Raw genomic sequence first — 27,605 nt, forward strand, 5'->3', positions numbered from 1 at the left:
TGTTTTGGCTGCTTGTTTATGTACAAACTATGAAAAAAAAATGGATCTTCATATTGCTTAACATACAGCTAAAGTATTTGTGTGTGCATATGTACAAGCCCATATTTTGCTAATACACAACTTTATGCATTCACAGTGTCCCAACGTTCTCATATGCATTAAGAGTTTTAGTGCAAAAGTATGTATACCTATTTTATGAGGGACTATCAATGATTGTAAGTAACAGAATTGCTGAAAATGTGAAATTTTGCTTCATTTATTTCTAAATAGTGTTGGTTAGTAATTATATGACCATATGATAAATTACATTGTATAGCATTTTAACATCTTATTTCTTAAAGTAGTGTAATTTTTGGTATTTTATAACAATTTATAACAATTTATTTATGTCAAAAAACATGCTTTGAATAAGTATTGTATGTTATGTTTTGAAAACTGGAGTTTTACATTTTCACTACATTTATAAAAAGAATTATTCTGTCAAGATCTAATACTTTAAGAGAAATGTACATAAAGTTTTTAAACAGAGCAGTGCTTTTTGATATGTTCAAGAATCAATGTTAAGCGTATGTATATTATTTAGAAAAGTTGATCAATAAATATGACTCTTAATTCTTTTTTGTGTTTATTTTGAACACAGCCCTGATGATAAATTATTAACCTTTGCTCAACTAAATGAACAGTTTTAACTCTAATCATGAATATATTATAGTAATTTATTGTGAAGGTGTTAGTTGCATGTTCATCCATCATGAGATTGATGTTTACATTTTTTCACCTGTTTCTTGATTAAAAATATTTTAGCAGTTAGTATGTTGCTAAAAACTCCATAGCTTCAGTGTAATTTTTGTAAGATATAGAATGCAGTTTGCTGGCTATAGTCTGTGCTATACAATGGTGCGTTATAAGGTGCCATAGTAAATGTTTCTAACTTCTTTCAGACATTGGCCTTCTTTGTAGGCTGATAACTGTTTCTAGTGCACTCATTGAACTTGCTGGAATTTTAGTTTACTATAGTCTTCATTTTCCCCAAGAGGAGGAGAAAGAATTCCTCATGTGGTCAGCATATTTTTGAGTATTTATGTGAGTACACCATCTTGATTTCAAGTCATGAATTTGTTTTTACATGCATAAGCATGCATATTTACATGCATTATTTATCCAGTTGACTTTAAATTCCATTAAGTTCCAATGAGTAGGAGAAAGATTTTTGTCTTAGGCATTTTTTATTTATTTTAATTTTCTAGTTATGTTACTTTTGTTGGTTTATTTATTTTTTTAACTGTTCAGTCTAAGGCTTGTAAAGGTTGATTTGCTCCTGAACTGCTTTGTTCCCAGACATTGCCATCTTCCCCAACTACCACCAAGTCCTCTCCATCTGATCCCATGACCACCTCCAGAGCCAATCAGGTACAGTATCATCCTACCATCTACACCATACTTTTCACGGGTGACAGCTTGCAGACTGGAGAAAAGGATATGGTGGGTTAAGGATTTATTCGTTCATTCACATATATACACCCATAACCATAGATATCTAACTCTTGTTAGAAATTGGTAAATTAAATGGAAACTTTTTTCTTTTGATTTGTTTCGTTGTCTTTTACAAATCTCTGATGAAAGCAAAATGCCATGTAAAAATAGTGGGGTTTTTTGTTTGATTCGATTAATAAATAGCAAGGATACATGCTGGTATGTTTGTAGATAGGGTAACTCTTGGTATATGTATGTTTACGTATATATGCACACACGTATTTACTTCCTGGATCATTTAGAAATTAAATATCCCTAAAATCATGGTTAATTACCTTGATATCATCAAGATAGAAATGGCAGACTGACCTCTTTTGTTTATTTAGTTTAAGAATTTTGAAACATGCTTATGGACAGTAGTATAGGGGGATTCTTTAAATAGCATATGTAAAAAAAAAGAATTATCTTTAAAAACATGCTAAGCACATCTAAGTAAGTTGAATTCGTGTCTTATTTTTAAACGCATAAGCTAATATATTCTTTTAGCAGTATTTTAATTGCACTCATTTATTTCTCTTTTAACTGGAAAAAAATATATCCAGTTCATTATGTCCACAAATGATCATAGTATGTATCTTTTTGCCTTCCCTATGAAAGTTTTTAAAGTTACTTCATACCAAGCTTAGTAGTACTGAGTCATGCTTTATAAGTATCTAATTTATTTTTTAATGTACCGTTAATGTTCTTTGTGTTCAAATAATATGTGCTAACATTTTTTAGGGCATAGTCTGTTTATTTAAGTTAGCTCAGTGCTTCTATCAGTCTTGCACAAATTCTGTTAAATACCAGAGAAGTTTTCTTTACAAAAAGCTGATTTCCCCTGGAAGTTAACATTGTTATTAATTACTGATCTTCGGATGTTTTGTGAACTGTGTAGAGCTTGCTGGCTGTATGAAGAAACATTTCAACGTACAACAGAATGCAAGCATATTAGAGCAATGTATCTGTGATCAACACATTACTATCTGTTGAAAGGGACATCTATTACAGAAAGTAATGAAATTTAGAAATTGTACACATAGAGCTGCTACTAAGAAAAATATAAATTGCGATATCCCTCACTTCAATTTGAAAGCCTTATACCTCAGCCTGCTTCCATTCCAGCAAGTTATTTGGCTTCATCATCATTAAATGACAAAGATAAAATCTTTGCCAACAGCTAGGATATTTTTATGAACATTCTGCTAAGCCTTTATTTTCTCTCTTACTTTTAGCATTTTGTTTATTTTAATTAGAAGGTATTGAAAATGTTTAATGCACAGATCTTTTTTTAAAGTATTTTTAATCTTTTTCATCTGTGTTGTCTTTCCCACTGTTTGTGGGTGTTTTGTTGTGTTTTAATTATGAGTATACCCTGATGATCATTATGTGGAGAAAAAGAAAAAGGTGCTTTTATTTGGAGGAAATACTATTTGATCATACTGTTCAGTTAGCATCAGAGAAGTACCTACTTTGCATCTGTTCTATGGATTTTAAATTATCAAAATTACCGTGTAGCATATACACCTTAAATGACTTTTTAATAGCTAAAAATGTTTGTAGAAAGTTGTTTGATGAGAATTAACTAAATATACTAAAATAAAGAATATACGCTAATACTGAAAATACTTCTTTTATTAGAAAGTCATTCTGTGAGAATATTAGCAAGTGATATAGCTGAATATACAAACTAAGGCGAATGTATGTTTTGTGTCCTGCCTCTATCATGCATTACATCTCTTAATGCATTTTATTCATAACCTGTCCTCAATTCAGTTTTGATCCAAGTAATCAAGATCTCTTTTGAACAGTATTAAATTTTTATATATGAAGAAGAGTAATAAGTTCCTTATGTGACTTTTCGAACTGTTTTGATCCTTAACCCTTGAAACTTTTATTGGTCTGTAATTCTCTTATCCCTCCTAATATTTCCTAGTGGTTTCTAGCCTTTCCAACAGGAAGTACAAAGCACATGATAAGAGAATTAATGCCTTTTTGTTAATTCTAGTGGTAAGTGACGTAGCTGGCAATTGTTCCCAGACTGTAGTACTCATTAGCATTCAGCGCCAGTGTATCGACAAGTATCTGCACTGCGGCTGTCACACAAAAATAGGTTCCAACACAGTAATCTCAAACTTGTCTGTACTCAAGTACCCAATGGAAGAGTATTAAAGAACAACTAATATTTGTTTTGTTATGTCACTATGTGATCACTATTTTCAATAGAAAATAACCATTCAGGTATGGGTTTTCTGGCTAGATGTTATGTTAGGATAATGGGAAAGAGCTTAGTTAAGTGGATGGAAGTCAGGAAATGTAGTATTAAGGTGTAATAAATTCACAGTGTACCTGTTGTGTGGATATAGTAGCATATCAGACTTAAGATCATTGTTTTCTGTAGTATTTTAATTGTGACATGATTTTTTATATTAAAAATTAATAATGTAATTAAGCAAGATTTAAGCAATACATAATGCTGGGTTGCTGGGCTCCTCGTAAGTTGTTACAATTAGAGTATGTTCAAGTACGTATGTTTATGAGCATACCTGATGTGGTCTTTCCTGCTGTACAAGGGTATCGTGTCAGTTATGTTCCCCTGACGGAGCTTGCATAGTGGGCAGAGCAATTTCTAGGCACACTTTTTACTGCAAGAGAAAAATAGCTCTGCCAGCAGAGGTCAGAGGAAGTCAGGCAGGAAATCTGGCTTGTATTATGTCTTCCTTTTAATGACGCACTTTGCCTCCATTCACATGTGACCGTAACTGCTTTGTGTGGAAGTTTTGCCTTTTGGTGAATTGTTTTTTGAAAAATCCAGTATTTGTGAAACTACTCATTTTATGATTCTCAAGAAGAGGTTAGTCTCTAAGAAGTCTGATCTAGTGGAAGAAAACAGTTCCTTCAGAACTATCACATGTCATGTTACACTGAATTACCATGGATGCTACAGAAATCTGTGCGTTGGAAGTGTTTTTTTCTTTAGTTCTTTGTTCCAGGAAGATATACATCTGTCAGTGTTATTGTCATAAATATCTTGTTTATTTTTTCAGTACAGCTTCCTTGGACCTTTGTTCACGTTAAAAAATAATGCACTGCAAGCTTCCTAAGGAAGAAAGAACCAAAGATGCAATAGAATTAGGGCATTTCAAATAACTCCCCCCCCCCCCCGCCCCCGTAAATCACTAAAAAGAACTCAATCTTTCTGTACTTTTAGACTAAGAGCCTCTCTGTTAGCCTCTCATGAACTTTGTCAGCTTTGTTTATAACAGAACACTGACAGAGATGTAGCTACAGTGGTGAAACTGTTCTGCTGATGCCCTTGGAGCTGGAGGAATATAGCTTTACTTCTGTTTAACAGAAGGAGGAAATCAATTTTACTTTTCTACAGTAAACTTCAAGTGGGAATTTCATCTCCAAAGTGATCAATAACACCAAAAACATCATATAAAACACATTTGCTTTTCCTCTGTAGTACTTTATAAAGGTACAAGTTTTAATACTTAATGTTAACAGTTAAGTGACATTAGGTGGACAAGTATTTCTATAATTAAACTGTTTACATATTTTCTTCTGTTTACAGGATTTTTTTTCTGTTTTATCTGCCTGCTTTACTGATGTTACTGTTATTTTAGAGGGAGAAACACGAGTGATATAAACTGAAGCTGTGTATTTCTCCTTTATCTGTTTGATGTACACCTGTAAATGCAGTTGCAAAACCTTGCATGTTTCCTTCTCTAATCCTCCCTTTTTCCATGAGATTGATACCACTCCTGACCTTTACTACTAGCTGTAAGAGAATAAAAGGCCAAAATGCATGTTCCCACTTACAAGTGAGTCAGGAGAGTGACAGGTAGGAGGCCTTTCCCCTTCCTTTGTAATTTAGGTAGGCTTAAGCTCAATAATGTGATAGGATTTATCATCACAACTTTGTGTTATTAAGTTATGATATAAGGCTTCTTTTATTTTTACTTTTTTAAAGAACTATTTTTTCCCATGACATTTGCATTTTTTACAGTTATACCTTCTGTTTTGCTACGTTGCTGGTGCACTTGAAATCCTTATTCTGTCATTTAGTATACTCTAATATAAATTCTGTAGAGTGCAGATAGATGTAGGATTTGCCTGTTTAGTCCTCAAGGTTTACAGTTTTTGTGGAGCATATCTGCAATATCTGGTCACCGTAATAATTGTCATAAATAATACTTTTCTACCTTTTTACATGGTGGGACTGAGCCTTTTTTCTTGGTACTGACTGTACCCAACAGGCACAGAGCAAGTACATAGCTGTTACAGTCTTGGTATTAGGGATTTGTACTTTTGACTTATCTTTATTTTATGCAAAATCTGTAGCTTGCAAAGGAATATAATAGTAGACATGTAACTAGAGACTGGGGGTTTAATTAATATCTCTAAACTGTAAGGATTGTAAGCATTGGTCTCCCTATTTCTGACTTTAAGGAGCAGTCAGTCCTATTTCTGTCTGTAAAATGACTTGCAAAAGTGTAATCTTTCATTCCTGATAGAGAGGTAGAATCTGGAAATAGAGGCTCTCTGTAAAGCATACTGACAGCTTTTGAAGGGTTGATAAACTCATATCAGTTATTGTTGTGGGAGGTGGAAGAAGAAATAGGAAAGAAAGGTTTATTTTAGTCTTCTGTTGTTGTTAGGACATGGAATTTTATGTATAATAATCGAATTATAAAGTTTTTATCAATGGATTAATTTTAAAGTACAAATAGTAAATTTTAATGATGATCCCAGGTTCCTAGATAGGACATCAAAATACTATGTCTATTTGCCTTTGATAATATGATGTGAGGGTTAAAATACTGTGTCTCTGATATTTTAACCACAATATTAATCTAATTTTAATTCCCTAATTTTAATGTCATTTCTTACAGTGGTATTAAGCAAATCTGTTTTCTTTTTAGGTCTGTCACAGGTTGACTGATGCTGGGTCTATCACTTGATCTGTCCAAATCTCAGTACCATGTATTTAAAACCAAAGTCAATATATTTAGAATTCTGATAAAACGTTCTTTAGAATTAAAAAACTTTTATTATTTCAATTTGATTGCTCAGAACATTTGCCATGGTAGTTCTCTGTGAGATAACAGTTTTACAATTTCAACCTGTCAGATGGGTCATTGATAAATATAACTATTTTATTTACACCCAGAAAAAGATATCCAAGTTCCATGCACAGAATTTATGCACTCTTTGAAAGACACTTCATCTAATGCAAAATGTTTCATACAGACCTGTCACGAAAGAATTTTGTACACTGAATTTTAAAATAAATACATGAAGACCACAAATACAGCATCGTTAATATGTTAAGCAAATACACTCTTCTAATTATGGCATCAAACCATTTCTTTATTCACATGTAGATGCATGAGAAGGAAATCAGTTTTGATGTGGCAATGGTATAGAGAACTGTTTAACTAGAAGAACCTTATAATGATGTTTAGGGGAATAGAGTTGAAGAAACAGGCTCCATATTTTGCTGACATTTTCTGGAAAGTCCCCAAACTTATACTTTTGCCCCCTACAGAAAAAAATCTTCACATAATTTTTCAACATAGTGTATCTTTTTAGTTACGTTTATGCAAGGACTTTCCTCTTCAGTTTCAGTAGTTATTTAACTTCACTTTCAGAGTTCTTTTTTGCTTAGGTCTGCTATTGCTATCACGGACTTACCCAGTAATAATTTTGACTCCTTCCCACTGAACACTGTGCATTGTAACAAGGTTGAATAAAAGTGCCTACATTAGTTAGAAAAACACGTGTCTTTCTAGTGTGAGAAAAAAATGTACATTTCAGATTTGTATATAATGTTATCAATTGTAAATTCATATCTCTATAAAGTGAAATTTTTGTTTCAATTTAATGAAAAGGCAGAGTTCCTTTTTTGAGCATAAGTTGCCTGTGGCACACTGTGGACAGCACATAATAAATAATTTTTGAATCAAAAAAGGGCTAGGGAGAATTATTGCTCTGCTCAAGTAAGAGGACTCCAGTAGAGGTTCCAGTGCTCCAGAGATAAACTTTCCTATTGCTTTTCAGCTGAAATGCTTCATTTCATGGCTAAACACTAAGCAGAATTAGCCTGTATGAAATAGACTAACTGTAGACATTTTTTTTTTTCTGGCTCTCAGTTTAATACTTTTATTATATTTCTCTTGTTCTTCAACTGCTTTTTCCTCAGTTTTTTGCAGTATCTGAGTTTAGCACTTTGCATTGTCTCCTTAAACCATAATTTTTTATATGCTATAAAGATCTTTAAATAACAATTTTTAAAGATCTTATATACAAATTTAGTTGGGTATTTTTTATTATTTTTCTTGTCTGTTTCAATTTTTCCCCTTTGGACAACTGTGTAGGTAATTATTTTCATATTCCCTATACTGATTTATTTGTTTTCTTTCTTCTGGCTCCCACCACACAACAGTTTTATCATAAAACTGTAGAATGGTTTTGGGTTGGAAGGGACCTTAAAGATTATCTAGTTCCAACCACCGTTTATTGTTCGTTTCTTAAATATAAAGGAAACATCAGAAGCATTCGTGAGAGATGGGGAAAGATGTGGCTTCTGAATGCTACTGGCATATCATTCACAGGATATTATGAATGATCTGCCACTTACAGTCCTGTTAGTAAAAATATGATTCTGTGTTAGTCTCTCTTGTTTAGATTTTATGCTTAAAAAGAATTAGAATCAGTTAGCTTCCTATTTTATCCCCTCTTCAAAAGGATAGACTTTCACAGTGTAATGGACATGATGACTATTCCTTTTCTATTAAATTGGATAAAAGTCTTAAATCAGTTTATTCTCATGTTTTGAACTCTACCTGTTTATTAGATCTTTTGTTGTTTACCCACATAGATAAAATGTAAAAGTAAAGCTTGGGGAAAAAAAATCAGAACAAGGGCAAAATTTACTTTCTTGTAAGAGAACAGATTTTAACAAGATATTATAAGGTCACCCCTGTTGTGCATTTCTGAAGACTTAGGCTATCACTGGCTTTAATCCTTAGGTTAGTCACTAGTTTCAGAACTCATCAAAGGAAGTGAATAAGAGTAAAATTTCAGAAACATACTTAAGTGATTCAGAAAATGCATAAATTTTATTTTAGTGTGATTTTAGTGAAGCCTGCTTTTGATCACATTAATTTATTTTTAAATCAGTATCACTTCTGTGAACATTCTGAGATTCGGGAGAACAGTTATCATTATATTTCCCTGTATGCTTATGATTTCTAACATTTTTTTCACCTTAAAATATTTTGGAGTGAGGATGTAAAAAGGACTGAATGGATTTTTCCTTAGATGTGCATGGATATCTTATTCAAGTCTTACTTAAAGAAAAATCGTGCACTGTAGTTAAAGATGATGTTCTTTCACTTAAGGATATTTGTAGATATGATATGTAGGTTTTGGCATTTGTCCATGTCCTTGTACTAAGAAAAGGTCCTATCTGCTTATGAAAAGGGATCATTAAACCCATTAAAGTTGGCAAATACACATTTTTCTATTTGTCAAAATATGATAAAGGTCTTCAAATGTCATGTGCAAGAGGGTGTTTAATTTTTTCATTTTTTTCTGTTCCAGCAGTTTTAAGCATACTTCTTTTATCAATACAAAATAAAAATAAGCAGCATGTTATAAAGTGCCAGATATTTCCGTGTTCAAGTTACAGCCTATGTAAGTTAGAGTGAAAGTCGGCGGCATGTAACTCTGTGGTCTAACCAAGATTATCTTTGACTTCAAGTTCTTAGTGATAGGTGACATACTGTTTCGTTCAGAACTACTGTTGGGAAAAAAAGCCAACCATGTTCTAAAAGTATACAGGCAAAGAGTCACTTACTGCAGTCTTTGCTGTTGAACAAGTAGAAAACAATGTCAGAGCAATTTCCAGAATGCCAATCTGGATGACTGTTGCTTTTTTTCTGCTGTGTACTGTATCAGTCACATGAAGGTTAGACTCTATGTTTTCCACTATTCAAAATCTAATTTAACAGTTCTGGCAGAGTTGAGAATTTATGTGATCAAGAGTATGAGAATGTGGAAAGAAACACTGAGGCTACAAGAGCTTACTATCACATCAGGACAGATCCTGTACATCACAGACTATAAGGTAGAAAATGCAATACCATATTTTTCTCACATGTCAGAGGTAAGTTGTGTGAGACATGGTTAACCTAGCCCTAGAAGATCCTGCTTTGACCATACGTTAGTTAATGTTTCTTTGTGCCATGTGAAACATTATCGCTTCCACGAGCTGTTTGTAGGAATAGTGCAGCAGTGCACGGCACTGTTCTGCAGGCTGTATGCTAGATGCACCGTCTGTCTTTTGCATACTTTGAGAATTCATCACATGGTTGGTCATACATAGATGTAAACCAAACCCACCAATTAAAGTGGGGTCTGCTTCATTTGAGTGAAAAAGGAGTTTTGTTTGTATGCAAATCATGGAAAGAAGCTGGTTGACTTATTGCACTATAGAGAGTAAGAGGTGAGAGGTTTTTTTCTCATCCAGAGACAAGGTGCATTGTCTGTTGAGATCTTTGCCCATAGCATAGCATCTTAGACTTAAGACAGTCAGTCAATACCTGCAGTGTGCAGTCAAAACATTATGTAACTGGATCTTATTCAGAAGCAGTATTTTCCCCCAGTTTTGTGCCTGTAGTTATTTTCACACTCTTTCATTTTGGGTTTGGTGGTTTGAGTTTGGATTTTGGGGCTTTTTTTCTGAAAATCAATTACAGTTATTCAGAGACATAGTTTGTAAATAGTCAATCAGTGGGAGGGTCCTGACCATAGACTCTAATAAGCATCCTTAGAAATGCCCAGGGGCTGAGTCACTGGTCTATTACCTTTTTGGACTCTTCTTCAGCAATAATAAACGTGTATATGACAAATTATTCATTCAGTTGAACTTGGCACCTGTGATTTGGATAGGGTTAGAAAAGTATGTTTTAGATTTCTGTTTCTTTAAAGTTTTTGAAAGCCTGCACTTTGGCAGTTCTACTGTGGTGTAAATTCTTCTTTCGTGTTTCTAGTAACTTAATAAATGTCTTCGTGCTTCTCAGCATTTTATGGTTATTTTCATTATTCACTTAACCAAAACAAAAATGCAGTAAGAATATTTTGATCCACTTTATTCTCTTAATAATAATAGGAAGAATTGTGGTAATAAATTAACATCTGCCCCCTACCCATGAGATACTGAAATGCAGTCTCCATGTAAGATCTTTTAAAGTGTTGCTGCTTTATGGAATAAAACTGTTCATGAAACAGATTAAACTGTGATTAATGATGTTCTTTAGCAAAGAGAAGTAAAGCAAAATACAATTCCATCAGATCATCAGCAGACCACACTCATGTATAATTAAAGTGATGAGGAAAAAAAAAAAACAAGTTAAAAGATTAGATCTCTGCAGAATATGTATTGGTTGTAATACATTTAACATTTTTAGTAAAATAAATATGTAAATATTGTCTAAAACCAGTATTCTCACATTCACTTTTAGAAACAGAAGGAAATAATAGCCATTTGTTAAAGACATTTCACAGGTTAAATGTCACCTGTATTTGAGCATTTAAGAGTTTTTAATGTAATTACCTGCTTTAATTATGTCAAAAGTAATTAAGTAATTAATGCTACACTTTAACATTTACAGTAAAAACTGATTGGCTGTAAACAATGAGTACACATACACTGAGCATTGTCTTTACGGCATGCAATTTCTAAGAAAATTGTAAGTTATGGCTACTTTACATTAACAGGAGCACATGTGAATAAGGATAATAAAAGGAGGAGATTACAACTTTGATGGGATGAAAGTTAAATCTGAATTTAAGAATTAATTTAGATATTTCATGTATGTTTTATTATAAAAATATTTTTGCTTTGAGCAACCTGCTCTAGTGGAAGGTGTCCCTGCTCATGGCATGGTGTTTGAGTTATATGACCTCTTAGGTCTCTTCCAACCCTAACCGTTCTATGATTCTATATCTCCTGAAATACAAAATGTTTATTATACTACTAATTGTCCTTTTTACACTATTAATACAGAAGACCCTTATTTTGATGATAAGAAAAATCAATAAAATTGAAAGAGCATAAACTTGTCAATTTGAATGTCAGAGTGCTCAGTAAAGTCAGTGCTTCTTAACATCACCATGAATATTTTGTCATTTCAAAATTAATAAAATACTAATTTTATTTGAATTATAACTTATTTTTGCTGTTGAAAGAGTAAAATAAAACTTTGTTAGCAGTAATATCACATAGTAATACTGATAAAAAACTAATTGAGATGGTATATGATTTTTATGTAAACTTTGAGATTATGATTTATAATGCATTTATTGAGCTCTGTCTGAAGAGGTTCACAGTAAACATTTGTTAAATAGTAACACAGGACAAATGTGTGATGAAATCAAAACTGGTTAGTAAATCTGTTGATTTCTTCACCTTTATCGCATTTAGATCAGTTTCTTTTTTTCATTTTTATTTTTGTATTTGCTAGTATCTTTTCTCTCAAAATAAAAATAAATTACAATCTGTGAAAGCTGAAAAGTATGCATATAATGTGCACAGGAGTTGACATCAGGGCAAGAGTTATATGCAAATTTTGTTTCAGTGTATCTTTAAAATGAGATATTTAAATCTAACTTACGAGAATGCTGCCTCCAGATTTACTCTTGGAAAGGTATTTTTCAAAGTTAATACAAACAAAGAATTACATATATGTAATATAGATATAAAAAATTCTGATGTATATGTGTAAATACATCCATATAAAACATTTGTTCAACACAGCTTCATTTTCCATAGAGTCATTTTTTTCCACGTGTATGTTTATATCAGGTGATTATCTAGCCAAAATTCCTAATAGGTGCAAGTTATCTATATTCAAATATTGCCTGTGTCTACTTTTGTGAGGCTTAATTAAACGTTACAAGTTGCTACTTAATTTTAGATAGTTTATTTTAATGAAATTTTGCTCCATAGATTCTCATTGTATGAGAAATATAAGCAGAGTACTGGTGTTTGGAGACAGTATAGTTTGCAAATATGTGGGTTAATGATAAATATATACACTTTTCCCCACTGAGCCAAATTTGGTATCCTGGTAAATCCAGGATCTTCACATTTAAGAAAGAACATGCAGTTGTACCTTTACTCATCTCTTGTAATTATTGTTTTTGTTGATAAGCTATGTTGACTTTCATAACTAGCCCATTTCATTTGTTTGTTTACTGAAATAATTGCTAATCCGTCTCATTGCCTCCACTTAATCCAGTGTTCTATCTTCCAGCAGTAGTTACTATTCCATTGTGGCTATCTTGATTAAAAAAGTATAACTAAAATTTTACAGAAGGGTAAACCAGAAAAGAGATATACATATAAATTAAACATACACATAGAAATTGGGTGAATGTTAAGTTCTGAGCCAGCCACTTAAGTGTAGTTATTTGTAGTTAATTGTAGTTACTAATATATGTCCTGAGACCAGCAGTTTGGTATTACATTTTCTGGTTTCTGATTTTTGACTGATATATAATATCAGACTTTGAGAGGAATTGTCTTGTAAGAAGACTCTGATTAGCATTAAAGAGCTGTGGAGTCCTGTAGTAGTGTTTATAAAGTTTGAAGGTAATCCAGCCATTAGTGAAACTACATCCTTTTTCTACAAAGCATTTCTGGTGATTACTATTTTTTATGACCTAGAGAGATTTAATATTTAATCTTTAACTGTCTTTCCTTTTTCACTTGGAAACAATTTTCACATGGGACCCATGAGAGATCCTCCCCTCAAATGTCATTGTGTAGTCCTTGCTGCACCAAATTTTTTAATAGTTAAGCAGCAGTCAATCCAAAGGATCAAGCCTCTGCTACTGATTGTCTTTTGCAAAGCTAGGGAGGGGTGCAAAGTACCCATAGTGCTTGATACCTTTAATCTAGATATGTATCTGATCTATCTAGGTGAACTAATTCATAAGCCAAATTTCGTTCTGTTTTTCACCATTCCTACAGAGAAAAACACTGTGAAGCAACGCAGAACAATCTCTAGGTCAGAACATGAATAAATCTGCTCTTGTTTTCACTGAGCTGAAATATTAATGGGGTTGTCATAAAGATTTTAATGCATGTGTGTCTCCTTCTTTTGCTGCAAAGAATGGAGAACAGAATAATTATCCCAGGATATTAATTACAAATAATGTAGAAGGGGATGTTAGGGTTTATTGCTATTTTAGTTATGACCATGAAAACTCAAAGGTGTTCATTTAGAAATAGTGTGCTCATCTTGTGTCATCTGTATTGGTTGCAGTTTACCATATTAGAATCGTAGAATCATAGAATAGTTAGGGTTGGAAAGGACCTTAAGATCATCAAGTTCCAACCCCCCTGCCATGGGCAGGTACACCTCGCTCTAAACCATATCACCCAAGGCCTCGTCCAACCTGGCCTTGAACACTGCCAGGGACGGAGCATTCACAACCTCCTTAGGCAACCTATTCCAGTGCCTCACCACCCTAACAGGAAAGAATTTCCTCCTTATATCCAATCTGAACTTCCCCTCTTTAAGTTTTAACCCATTACCCCTTGTCCTACCACTACAGTCCCTAATGAAGAGTCCATCCCCAGCATCCCTGTATGCCCCCTTCAGATACTGGAAGGCTGCTATGAGGTCTCCACACAGCCTTCTCTTCTCCAGGCTGAACAGTCCCAACTTTCTGAGCCGATCTTCATATGGGAGGTGCTCGAGTCCCCTCATCATTCTCGTGGCACTCCTCTGGACTTGTTCCAACAGATCCATGTCCTTTTTATGTTGAGGACACCAGAACTGTACCCAGTACTCCAAGTGAGGTCTCACAAGAGCAGAGTAGAAGGGCAGGATCACCTCCTTCGACCTGCTGGTCACACTCCTTTTGATGCAGCCCAGGATACAGTTGGCTTTCTGGGCTGCAAGCGCACACTGCCACCTCATGTTCATTTTCTCATCGACCAGCACCCCCAAGTCCTTCGCCACAGGGCTGCTCTGAATCTCTTCTCTGCCCAGCCTATAGCTGTGTCTGGGATTTCTCTGACCCAGGTGTAGGACCTTGCACTTGGCATGGTTAAACTTCGTGAGGTTGGCATCAGCCCACCTCACAAGTGTGTCAAAGTCCCTCTGGATGGCATTCCTTCTCTCCAGCGTATCATCTTAGGCACAGAGCTTGGTGTCATTGGCAAACTTGCTGAGGGCGCACTCAATCCCACTGTCCATGTCAGCAATGAAGATGTTAAACAAGATCAGTCGCAACACCAATCCCTGAGGGACACCACTCATTACAGGTCTCCAGCCGGACACTGAGCCATTGACCACAACTCTTTGTGTGCGGCCGTCCAGCCAGTTCTTTATCCACCGAGTGGTCCATTCATCAAATTGATGTCTCTCCAATTTAGAGACAAGAATGTCGTGTGGGACAGTGTTGAAAGCTTTACACAAGTCCAGGTAGATGACATCAACTGCTTTACCGCTGTCCATCAGTTCTGTAGCCCCATCATAAAAGGCCATCAAATTGGTCAGGCAGGATTTCCCCTTAGTGAAGCCATGCTGGCTGTCACCAAGCACCTTGTTGTTTTTCATGTGCCTTAGCATGCCTTCCAGGAGAATCTGCTCCAAGATTTTGCCAGGCACAGAGGTGAGACTGACTGGTCTGTAATTCCCCGAGTCATCCATATTCCCCTTCTTGAAAATGGGGGTTATATTTCCCTTTTTTTCCAGTCGTCGGGAACTTCACCTGACTGCCATGATTTTTCAAATATGATGGCCAGTGGCATAGCAACTTCATTCGCCAGCTCATTCAGGACCCGTGGATGGATTTCATCAGGTCAAATGGACTTGTGGACATTCAGATTTTTAAGATGGCCTCAAACCAATTCCTCTCCTACAGTGGGCCCAAGGTCTTCATTTTCACAGTCCCTACGTCTGCCTTCCAAGACTTGGGTGGTGCGGTCAGAGCCTTTGCTAGAGAAGACCGAGGCAAAGAAGTCATTAAGAACATCAGCCTTCTCCAAATCCTGTGTAGCTAGTTCACCCGAGAGCTTCCTGAGCGGGCCTACGTTCTCATTACAGTTATAAACGTAGCAAGTAATTTATCATTCCACCATGCTTACTTTATGCATATTAGGTGACGTTATAAGCTTTATCCTTTGTTTTAACTTACAATTTTATGATCTGCAAGTAAAGCGCATGTGCATAACTGAGGACAGGTTAGGTCAAGGTATGCCATTAAAAATGCCTTGTTCTGTCAATTGTTATTCTCTGTGTAGTTAAATATAGACAGAAGACAAAAGATATTTCTCAGTTAAAAGATATATTATTTAAATTAATTAATACTATTAAAAGCAGAAATTTGGCTTCAAAGAAAGTTTGGAGAATCTCTTGAAATAATTCCATAACAGAAAAGGGTTTTATACCATGGTCTTGTAACATAGAGAGCTTTCTTTTGGTTATGTGCATAAGTACATTCATGTCTGACATGATTGCAGCTGTGCGATTCTAAGACATGATGGGCTTAGGGAGAAGGGGTGGCTCCATTCAAAACATGGCATTTGTTTTTCCTAATTGTTCTTAGAAGGTTTTTCAGAATTAGCTGAATTGTGAACAAACAAAGAGGCAGTACTGAATAAATAGCTTCTGTATTCTCTGAGCTGCAGTTATTGGTTGGATACTAAATGCAATACAACTGTTTCTCCTTAGAAGTAGTCAAGTATTATAAAGTCACATATAGAAGTATATACGTATAGTATGGAAGTGTGTGCGTATAGATATATATTAAAAAGTGTGTGTGTGTGTAGATATATTTTTATATATAGTAGCAATATATTCAGGTGGTTTGGGATTTACTTCATGTATTTACGTCTCTGTGCTTTTGCATCAACTCTTATGGAGATGGGAACTGTAAAAAGAACTTTGCTTTTCTTGTTTGGTTGGTTTGGGTTTTTTTTCCAAATTGTGTGCCCAGCTAGATTTTTGTGAGTGTTTAAAATCTTACTCATTTTAAAAACTTGCTCTACCATCTTACTACTTGTTTATATCTGAAGAAAGCTGCTATTTACTTAGTACAGAAGTCATGAAAAAAGTCGTATTTGTATTGCTTCTATGAAAACATTTTGTCTTCACAGTTTAGTGCCTAGACCTGTCAAGGTACCTTCCACTCTTCCTTCTCATGTTAGAATACTTTACATAATGGACTTTGAGGAGTTTTTACACAGAGTAATTATATTCCTGATCAGCAATTCAGAAATTCTTTGTTACAAGATTACGAAGGAAACATTCAAGAAAAAGGACATGGGCATGCAGCTGTAATTTGAGACTGGCAATAAATCATCACTAGGAGTTTCTTAAATGAGTGCTTGGTGAGATTGAGGTGGATCAGTGATACAAAACACTTAGGGTTTGGTATTTTAAGAGCACTGACTGGCTGAATGTTTACCTTTGCCACATGCTTTTCCAGCACTGGTAGTGTGGTGTTCTGCAGCTGGAGTACATTCACATGTGTTTCTGTTCTGTTTCCTACTGTCCTCCATCCATCCCATCTTGGGCTGTATTTTATGTCAGAGACTGTCTTCTCAGTATACAGGTTCCTATTTTACAACTTTTAATTACTCACAATCAAAAAAGCCTTCTTTAGTAATTTCATCCAGGGGTGTTCTCTCTCAAAGAAATAATTGTGATCAGTTAGAAGTTGAATTGGTGGAACTTTAAAGTCCCCCAGAAAAATAATGATGAATGTGTAGGATTTTTTAATTGCTATTAGAGAAAGAGTGGCTGAATGGCCACATACTTATATAAATGCTTACACCTACTGCTAAATCTTAGGAATAATATTCTATCCCTATATGTACAAAGTCTAAGCAAGGATCAAGAGAAACTATTGGTGCATAGTTCTAAAATATTTTAGTAGCTGTGAGGAACTGAAGCAATTAAAAAATAATTTTTTGCTGTCATCTATCAGTCAAAACCAAAGTGTGTTTAGCAGAATTTATCACAATATCTGTCACAGAAAATTACAAAAAGATTGCTGTATTACTACATGACAAGTGCTAGTAGATGCTGATGTGTGATTTATATTGCTGTATTTCTTCTGAAATACAAATTTGATGTTTTGATATTAATTTACATACCTTTCTGATCTTTGTTGTATTGTTTCTATACTGTCTGTTATATTCTTGGGGTCTGCCTTGTTTCTTAGTTCAGAATAACAAGATGTTTCAGGTTCTAGGCAAAAGGTAGTTGCATTTTCTTTTACCTCCTTCTTTCAATCTCCACCATTCTGTTCATTTGAGGCTTCAAATTTACTTTTTTTTTCTTTTCATGTTTCAAATTACTAGAATAGATAGCAGTACCCTCTTTGGAAATCACAAGCCTCTTGATAGGAGTAACTATAAAGTTCCTATGCCTGATCATCAAACTCTTTTTCTTTTGACCTCCCACAAAAAAGATCTCTAGTTTTGAGCAAGAAGGGAAGTGACTTTTCTTAACTGTCCTTAGAAATCCTTTTTTTCCATACCACAGAATTTAAATGGCTCTGCTGAATCACCATATTTCGACAGCTTTGAAAAGAGAGGCCTCTTGTAGATAGCATAGAGAACTTAGACTTTTTTTCCTTTTTCTGAATTGCCAAATAAATGTGCTACATACCTTGTAGAAATCAACTGTGTCCAAGATAATCTGAAAACTAGTTAGATTAATTTTAAAAGGTAGTTTTCAGAGATTGATTTTGGGCATTTTTACATGTAGTACTAAAATGTGATTTTGATTTTGGATTTGAATCCTAAATTAATTTGGATGAAACTTGGAATGCTGTTAAAATAATGCTCTAATATGACCAGCAATATCACAGAATGAATATCTCAGTGTATTTCTAACTTCATGTTTTAAGCTTTCCATGTTTTTCGGTTCTGTTCAGCTTCAAAGAAAGTGTCATTGACACAGTAATGGCAAGTCTCTTTGCATATTTCTGTTGGCTGTCCTTTCCTCTAAATTTAATTAAAGGACATAACTACAGTATGTAATTTTCTGCACTGGTTTTAGAACCACATCATGGTGTATTTTAGACACATTTATCACTTTATCCTGAAAATTGGTTACTATTGAGTAGCCTTGAGGTTCTGTAATGTTAGCATTGCATATTATTCTTGAAAATTTCCACTCTAGTCAAAGGCATATTTAACAACGCTCATAGGCTTCTCTTGGACTTGCAGGTTCACAGCCACTATAAAAAAATTGGAAGCCTCAGTCTCCTTGAACTCATGGAAAATGGGTTCCTAAGTGTCAGTGCAGCCAAGATTTGTTATTGCCATCTTATCAGAGCTATATATTTTGGCCACAGGATTTCTCCCACTAATTGCTTTCATCATGTACAAGACTTCTAGTAAAAATATATCATTCAGAAAAAGGTTATGGCTAATTTGCTACTGGTGAGTACATGTGAAGATAATGGATGCAGCCTTTTAAGGATTCTCTTGAGAAGGCTAGAAGTTCTGCACCTGGGTCAGGGCAATCCCAAGCACAAATACAGGCTGAGCAGGGACTGGATTGAGAGCAGCCCTGAGGGGAAGGATATGGGGGTGTTGGTTGACAAGAAGCTCAGTATGACTTGGCAGTGTAAATTTGCAGCATAGAAAGCTAACCGTATGCTGTGCTGCATCAAAAGGAGAATGGCCAGCAGGTTGAGGGAGGTGATTCTTCCCCTTCATGAGACCCCACCTGTAGTACTGCATTCAGCCATGGGGTCCCAACACAAGAGGGATGTGGGCCTTTTGGAGTGAGTCCAAAGGAGGTCCACTAAAATGATCAGAGGGCTGGAACACCCTGGAGGAGTCTTCTAGAGGATTCTCTTGGGAGACCTTATAGCAGCCCTCCAGTACCTATAGGGGGCCTACAAGAAATCTGGAGAGGGACTTTGTACAAGAGCATTTAGTGATAGGACAAAGGGGTACTGGTTTTAAACTGGAAAAGGGTAAATTCAGAATAGATATAAGGAAGAAGTAGTTTACTGTGAGGGTGATGAGGCACTGGAACAGGTTGCCCAAAGAAGTTGTGAATGCCCCATCCCTGGCAGTGTTCAAGGCCAGGGTGGATGGGGCTTTGAGCAGCCTGATCTAGTGGAATATGTCCCTGCACATGACAGAGGAGTTGGAACTAGATGATCTTTAAGATCCCTCCAGTCCAAACCATTGTATGGTTGTATGAAGTATCCTAGTTGTTTATATACTTCACTTCTTTTGCCTGAAGATTTTTCAGGAAAGCAACCAGTACAATGCTTCTTTGGACAGTGAACTGATATCCATGAGGAGCCAGAGTAACAATAATTTTTTGTGAATGGCAAAACATGAAAAAAGGGATACACTAACTTTGCCCCAGTTGGTGTTGGGAAGATCTTTGGAATCAGGAGTGGGTTTTATGAGTTTCTAAGTTAGACCCTGTCCAATGCAAAACAATGTGATTTTTTCTTAATAGCATCAAAAAGGTATTTTGTATATTATCTGCAATATTATGTAGATTATTTTGTATAGATAAGAGTCTTTTCTGCAATTCCAGTAATAAATTTACATTATATGATGTCTTCCAGTCAGAAGCATCCCAAATTGCTATATTCAATAATACTGTAAATATTCATGCTTTTGTGAAATCCATATTGATGCTGTGGAATGTTGGCATGTGTTCATAGAACACCATGTGACAAATTAGGTGAGGAAAAGAAAACAGGGTGATTTTTGATAGGAGGGGGAACTATCGTGAATTTAGCTAGAGAACAGGCTTAACATTCTGCTGTCACTGAAAGTCTCATTCAGACTTCACTGGCCAGAGCAGCTAGCATTCTCACTTTCTTAAACATCTTTCTTGAAAGATGTGCTTGGTGAACAATAGCACAGTCAATATAGATGTCTAATTTTTCTATGTGTACTACATACTTTGCAATTGAGTGTAAATCTGTGATTTTTTTGCTCTTGCATACCTCAGTATGTAACCAGCTCATTTTTTCTTTCTTAATTATAAAAATGTGAAAAGTATAAATGAAGTTATTCAAAATACATTACACTTCTCTGGAAATGTAATTTGAAACTTCTGAAACATTAATGCATCAAATATGGGATGTTGGTTTTATGCTACACAGAAAAAAATAGAAAACTTGAGTTTCTTCTCTATGTTATCAAAAGTATGTATTGGAGTATGTATTGGAGAATTCGTGGAGAATTTGCTTGCTTCCATTCCCACACTTCTGAATGATGTTTTCATGAGGGATACTCATGAAACTACTCATAGACTTTTTTTTTGTGCATGCATGTGTAAATTTTTAATAATACTTTGTTCTCATAAAATTAACCACCTGAATAACTAACATAATGCTGGTAATTTTAACACAACTTGCATGTGCACACATTTAGTAAAAACTGCTTTTGAGGAAAGAAACCTTTCTATTTATGAGTTAGAGCCTACAGACTCAGTGGTAAAAGAATGGCAACTAAAGCAGAGACCAGAGAATTTTTTTGTTTGCTTGTTTAAACATGACTTGCTAATTCCTTGCTGTGAGAAATTTGCGTTCTAAATTACATCTTTAGTTAAAAGCATGAAAGAAAAATCTTAATTTTCATACTTCTAAGTAGGCACCATCATAATTAGGTAGTAACTAAAAGAAGTGGGAGGTACTTTTTGTCAGTCCCCTGAAGAGTCAAGGTTTAATATAAAATACTAATTGAAAAATGGTCTAGATTTAAGCCAAAGCAGCAATCTGTGCAAAGAAGAAAACAACCCTTACACATTCTTTCCTCTAGTAAATCTTTCTCCATCTTAGTTCCAACGTTCTAAGCCTCATAATTTTAGATGTAAATTATTGCCAAGCATTTAAGCTGAAGTAAGATTTCTGTTGCATGGTAGTTTTTAGGACTAAAATGAAATAATGCTCTTTAGAAATGCAACTTCATCTGAGAGGAGGTGTGGGAACTGGAACAAAATGAACATTTGTAATAAACATTAGAGTGGGAATCAGACCAAACTCTTGCTGCAATATACTGGCAGATACAAATAAATATTTAATAGTATCTTTTTGCACTGTTTATTTATTGTATTTATAATAAGCTAGAATGATTTAACTTGAGGACATCTTACTTGCAATAGTATTTATTCAAGAGATTAACTTTCACCTGAAAGAATCAGTAGTTATGAGGGCAGAAATACCACAAAGGAATAACACAGAGAAATAGCAAAATGACATCTTCCAATAATTGTGGATAGACTATATAAAGGAAATTCTACAAATGCATGCACTGCTTGTGATGAGAAGAAAATCTCAGGACCACAGACGTGACTAGAAAAGTGCATTAGGTTGAGGAACAAAGTAGCAGCTCGTCTCTTACTATGATCCAATTGCAGAATATTTTCTGCAAACAATAGAATATTTTCTATTTCAGTTCTACATATCATTTTTTAATAGAAAAAGGGAAATTGAATTGGAATGGGATTTATAGAATTTGAACATAACCAGGAAAGGTGAAGACTAATTTACGATGTAGGTTTATTTACATTATGATCTACAAAGAACTGCTCTTTGTATGGATATTTACATATTTTTTAATCTAAATATTGAACAGTCCATTACAAAGATATCTCTATCCTTTGTAAGTGTTTTCTCTAAAAAGAAAATGTATACTCTTTGACTCAGCAACCAGGAATTTATTCAGTGCATGACCCCTCTGGAAAGGTTCATATTTCAACATACATACATATGGAACCCAATCCAGAGCTATTTAAATTACTCGGAGAAATTCTGAATGTCTTGAGGGTACGTATGTGCAATCAGTAGGGATTTGCTGTGTAAGCCTACTGCCAGAGGCTAAGCCCGAGTCTGACGTGAACAAACACCTGGCCAGACCAGCCTGGTGTTTCTGCCTGCTGTACATATAGGACCTTTCGGTATCTTGTTCTGCCTTGAACTTGTGGTTTGCACTGGGTGTTTAGCCAGGGACTTTCCACGGGTTGCTTGATACCATGGAGCATAGCTGTAAATTCTAAATGTATGCAGGCATCATCTTGCTGGTAATGTGCTTCTTGTCTTCCTGCTTGATTCCACTAGACTTCTATCACATCTTCTGTTGATCCAGATTTTTCTCCCAGATTTTCATCACACTGCCACTTCAGTTTAAGGGTGGATGGCACAGGACTGCTCACAAACAATACAAGCTTATTGTAGCAGTCTTTTTAGCCTACCACAGAGGGGAAAACTAGATGGCTCTTACTCTTCATTGACTGCTCTGTATAGAAACTTGTGGTTTTGAAATACCTTCTCATCAACTCCAACCCTATAGTCAAATGAGCAGCTGAAATAGCATAGAATACTCATAGGTGTAGAATCCAGAGCCCGGATAGAGTTTTAAGGAGTTTAAAGTAATTGATGAGCAATGAAGGTGGAAAAAGAGATAAAATGGGAGATAGTAATTTAAATATCGTTTTAAAGAAACACAGTGATTTGCTTTAGGGAGACTAAAATGTGGAATTGTGTTAGATCGGGTACAATTACATTAGATGGAACTTTTGTTGTAAAGCTGTTTCTCTGTTAAGATAAAATAACATTACGAATGTATTTGAAACATTTAACAGAAGGAAAAAAGGATTATTGCAGAAGATTCATGGCATAAGTTATAGTTAAACATGAGAAAATATGAGGAAAAAGTAAAGCTGAATAACACATGTAAAAGCACATTTGTTCATTAATCTCTATGCAGTCTTCAGAAACAATTCTGTGAAGTGGAATAAGGAGAGGCTGATGCAATGAAATGCTTCTATTGTCAAATTGTTGTGTTTGTTTTTTTCCAATTATGCTGTTTGGATAATGAGACATTTTCTTTTCTGGTGCAATTTAGTGCTGGCATATATCACACCACTATGTGGAGTTTTCAACTTAAAGCCATGCCTCCTTATGTGTGCTTACTCTAATTGGCATAACAGCTACATCAAGTACTAATTCTTACTGTCCAGCCAGTCAGCATGCATTTCATCATCCCCCTAAGTTCACCAGGTAAATACTTTCAATCATCTGGGTGGCACATAAAATGTTAGTTTGTGATTGCCATCCTCCCACTTCCTAAGACAGTGAGAAGATAATATAACCAGAGAACATGTCATCAGAGAGGATGTGTTTACGTGAGAGGGGTGCAAATGAGGACTGGGGAGACGGGAAATGAAGTGTCAGTGTGTTTGATCATTGTTCTGCTTCCTGTGAAGGTACTTTGCATGTGTTGTTGTACACTCATAGCTGCTCAGTGCAGATTATCTCATTTCAGCATAAGGGAGGGGGATGAGAAGTGGCATAGCATAATCACTGAACATCCGACATTCCACAGTAGATGGTATTCAGCTCTCAGAACTGAGCCAGGACTTGCAGTTTGGTAAATCAGAGGACTTGTAGGTGATAATGATGAGTGTAGCATGGGGTTATGCAAGTGTGTTGTCAGTAAATGGAAAAAGATTAAGGAATTAGTTGAGTTTAGGAGTCTAGGACTTTGCAGTGTTCAAGGGTGCATATGAGCCACTAAGTTAAAGCAATTTGAATTGTCTCCTCTGTAATGTAGTGGCTGAGATCCCACATGTACCAGTAAACCTTCTCCCAAGTGCAGAGTTTACCAAATCTCTGCTGACTGCTGGGAACTGAGGGCAACAAACTGCTTTCCAGTTTGAGTCCTTCTTAAGCACCACAATTTCTTGCACCTTTGTCAAGGCTTTTGAAGACATAGTAATGTATTAGTGAAAACATGCAGTGGAATTACTTTGTTTCTTTTACTTTTGTTACAGCTTGATTCCTTTTCAGGGTAGAAGTATTAAACTTTCTAAGCCTGATTTTGAGCTTGGTAATGGTAATGAAAATAGGATGAGAGTAATGACTGTGGAGGTAATTAATTCACTTTGTGAGTAAGCAAATATCATAATTGCAATCCTTAATTTTTTTATAAAATCCATTTAGCATGAAATAAAAGTCAAGTTCCTTCCAGTTTTTTCTCTCTATAGCATTTGAAAAAAATCAAATTGCAAATGTATTTTAAGCTTATGTTCATAATTGCTTTAGATACTCAGTCTCCTTTTTGCAGTACGAATTTCAGCATAGCCAGGAGCATGCACACAAACCTGGAAACCTAACCTTCCTGAATAGTCTCAAAGATACCTTTACTGGGTAGCTCAGAGCACTTATTTTGAGTAGTAGTTAGGTTTCTCCCATCTACATCCAAATTACTGTCTGATCTTCTTATCTGTGAAAGGAAGTAAGAGCACTGTCCAGTTTCTCTGACAGACATTGAGTACTTAAGATGGTGGTGATGCAGGTAACAAAACCAGATACTCTTTGATTTCAGTTTCTGTTTGTATAACCACAGTCAAGGCTTAAGTATTTTGTTGTATCATTTTATAACTTGTAACTTAGTGACCGTACAGATTTTAGGCTTCAACAAAACAACAACAAAAAAGTATTATTTCAGTTGTACTGGCACCTACAGGTCTGTGGCCTAATATGCTAGCAACTGTATTAGTATACAATACAATCAGTGTTTGCTGTAAAGAGTTGACATTCCAATATATATACAAGGGAAAACTGAGTGAATGCAGGAAACAGGTAAAGAATTACAAATTCATAGCAAGATTAATGGCCTAAACGGGGGGGGGAAGAAAAAATCCTATGTTTTGATTTTTAAAGTAATTTTCTCTTTTTTAAATAAAAGTTTCAACCAGTTGTCACAAAAAGAAAAATAATGTTACAACTGAATATCTCAAAATAATGCAAATGTTGCTATTCATTTCAGGAAGAGCAGAATTTTACTTATATTTAAAGCAAAATGCATACAGATGTATTTATTTTCTTTTAAAACTGAATTTTAATTGGAATATGTTTTCTGTCACATCCTAGTATAAAGTAGATTGTGCATATTGTCTATTTTTTAATACATGTATATTTTTTAAAGATGTCCTATATGTTAATAGGTGAAATATTAACCATGGCAGGGGTTGTATTTGAAAGGGTGTTAGTGGTATATTCCTATACTAAACAATTGAAGAGTTCTCAGTTAAAACATACAATCTGATATTTTTAAAACAGATATTTAGAAAAGGGTATTTGTCTTAGGAGCTGACAAACATATATTAATCTAGCAAATCCAAGATTTATTTTCCAAAATGCATCAGAATTTCTATGTTGTTTATATGGCTAACTGCAAAAACATGTCTGAACAAGGTGTGAGTGGATGGGTATGAAAGAGGAGCTCATTCTTTATCTTTCCTCTGGTTAGATAATTTTGTTGAACAACTAGTGCTGTTAGTGGTGAACCAAATTAACTTTTGTGATGTCAAGTAGGAAAAGTAGTAGTTTCTTATTGAGAAAATATTTCTTGTTGCATACAAAACATTTCCTTCTTAATTTTCTAGCTGAATTAAACCATTATTTTATCTTACTACGTAATTATAGCCATAATACAGTACCAATATGCTACAATGCTGCCCTGAAATTAAATATTATGGTCACTTCTGCAATCGCATGTGTGGTTATGAGAATATATTTTCATACCTTCTTAGCTTCTTCTCTTAAACTCAAATAAGCGCTTATGCCTAACTTCGTCAGAACTGTGCGCATTGAAACCAAGCAGGGTCTGGCAAACCACAGTTTCCAAAATCTCCTCAGGAAGCTGTTAGTAGTATGTCTTTAAATCAGTGGAGTCCAGTAAATGTTTTCAATCATATGTGGCACAAAGCCATAATCATGAAAGCTGTGCCATGCAATAAAAGATTGGCAGTTTTATTGAGTTTTCCTGAGTGACTCTGTTTTTATACAACTTTGCATTTTTGGAATGTTAGTTAAAAAAAAACCAAACAACAACAACAAAAAAAAAAGCCGCCATCCACAAAAGACCCAAACAAAACAAACAAGAAACCTTAAAAAAATGTATATAACAGGTACCTGAAAATTCCTTATATTTAGCAAGCAGTTAATACATTTTGTAACTAGATCTCAAATACCAAATCAAATGTAAGAGTGGTTTCCTCCTTTTTCTGATTGGAAAACTAAAAATCACCACCTAAAATCACCAAATAGTTTGAACTGAATTTTAAAATGACTGTGAGGTGTCCTGACTTAAAAATGAGTGTGTCTATAAACACATATAAAAAACTTTTCAATGTGTGTGTATATACACAAATAATGTATGTAAGTATATACACATATTGAAATGTTTGTGTTTTTATAGGATTATTATAGGATGATATGGGTGGGCTAAATGCTTTTTCAATACCATACTTTTATGTTACTTTTAGAATAAAGGTTACATAAAAGTATGTTACATTTAGACTAAGCCAGCACCTAATATGTTTTTTTTATTTATTCCATAGAACATCTTTTGTTTTGATGTCAATGAATGTGAAATTCTTAAGGAATTAAGAATTCTATATATGCTGTAAAACAATTCATTGAAAATAAAACATGTTGTGTTACAGTTTTTATTGTACATATTGTACAAGTGGAAAATATGTTTCTCAACTTTATAGTGTGCTGGATTTTCAAAGATTTTATTTTGATGGTATCATAACAAGTGGAAATACCTAAATTGGGTAAGACTAGAAAAAGCTTATTTATAGGGCATGCCTTTTTATTTGCCCTTATTTTGACTTTCTAATGAAGCAGTAAAATGAAAATGTTGCCAATAAAATTTTAATTGTATTTTGTATTTACTTGTTGCTGAGATTTTAGATAGCATTTTGTTGAAAGGATTGAGAAATTTAAAAGTGTTATCCCTACACATATGGTCCGCAAAACCTGGATGAATAGATACCAGTAGGCTACTAAAAATGCATTTTTGTAAGGTAAAGCATCAAACCAATTTGATATCATGAAGCAGATGGTATATTAAAACTTTGAGACCTAAAGTAAATGTATACATTGTAAAATGTATATAGAAAACAAAAGCTACAAAAAAAATGTATAAATACTGAATTTCTATCTTGAGTGTCATTCTTCACTCATAGCAATAAGTCAAGAAGGAATAAATTTGTTGATTT

At 34.7% G+C, this 27,605-nt stretch overlaps 1 protein-coding gene across 4 annotated transcripts in view; it reads left to right on the plus strand.

The window, feature by feature from the left end:
• NOVA1 (NOVA alternative splicing regulator 1) overlaps window positions 1–27,605 on the plus strand; it is a 153,528-nt gene that overhangs the window by 122,064 nt on the left and 3,859 nt on the right. For 3 of the 4 annotated variants that reach the window (XM_061367654.1, XM_061367652.1, XM_061367655.1), the window contains one exon: window positions 1,339–1,410. The exons of the other annotated variant lie outside the window; for it this stretch is intronic. In XM_061367654.1, the coding sequence (XP_061223638.1) occupies window positions 1,339–1,410 (72 nt within the window). The remainder of the gene's footprint in view (window positions 1–1,338; window positions 1,411–27,605) is intronic. 4 annotated transcript variants of the gene reach the window in all.

Source organism: Neopsephotus bourkii, unplaced genomic scaffold (assembly GCF_033783945.1).
Source record: "Neopsephotus bourkii isolate Nb327-2 ecotype Australia unplaced genomic scaffold, CSIRO-AGI_Nbou_v1 NB_1388, whole genome shotgun sequence".
Lineage (NCBI taxonomy): Eukaryota > Metazoa > Chordata > Aves > Psittaciformes > Psittacidae > Neopsephotus > Neopsephotus bourkii.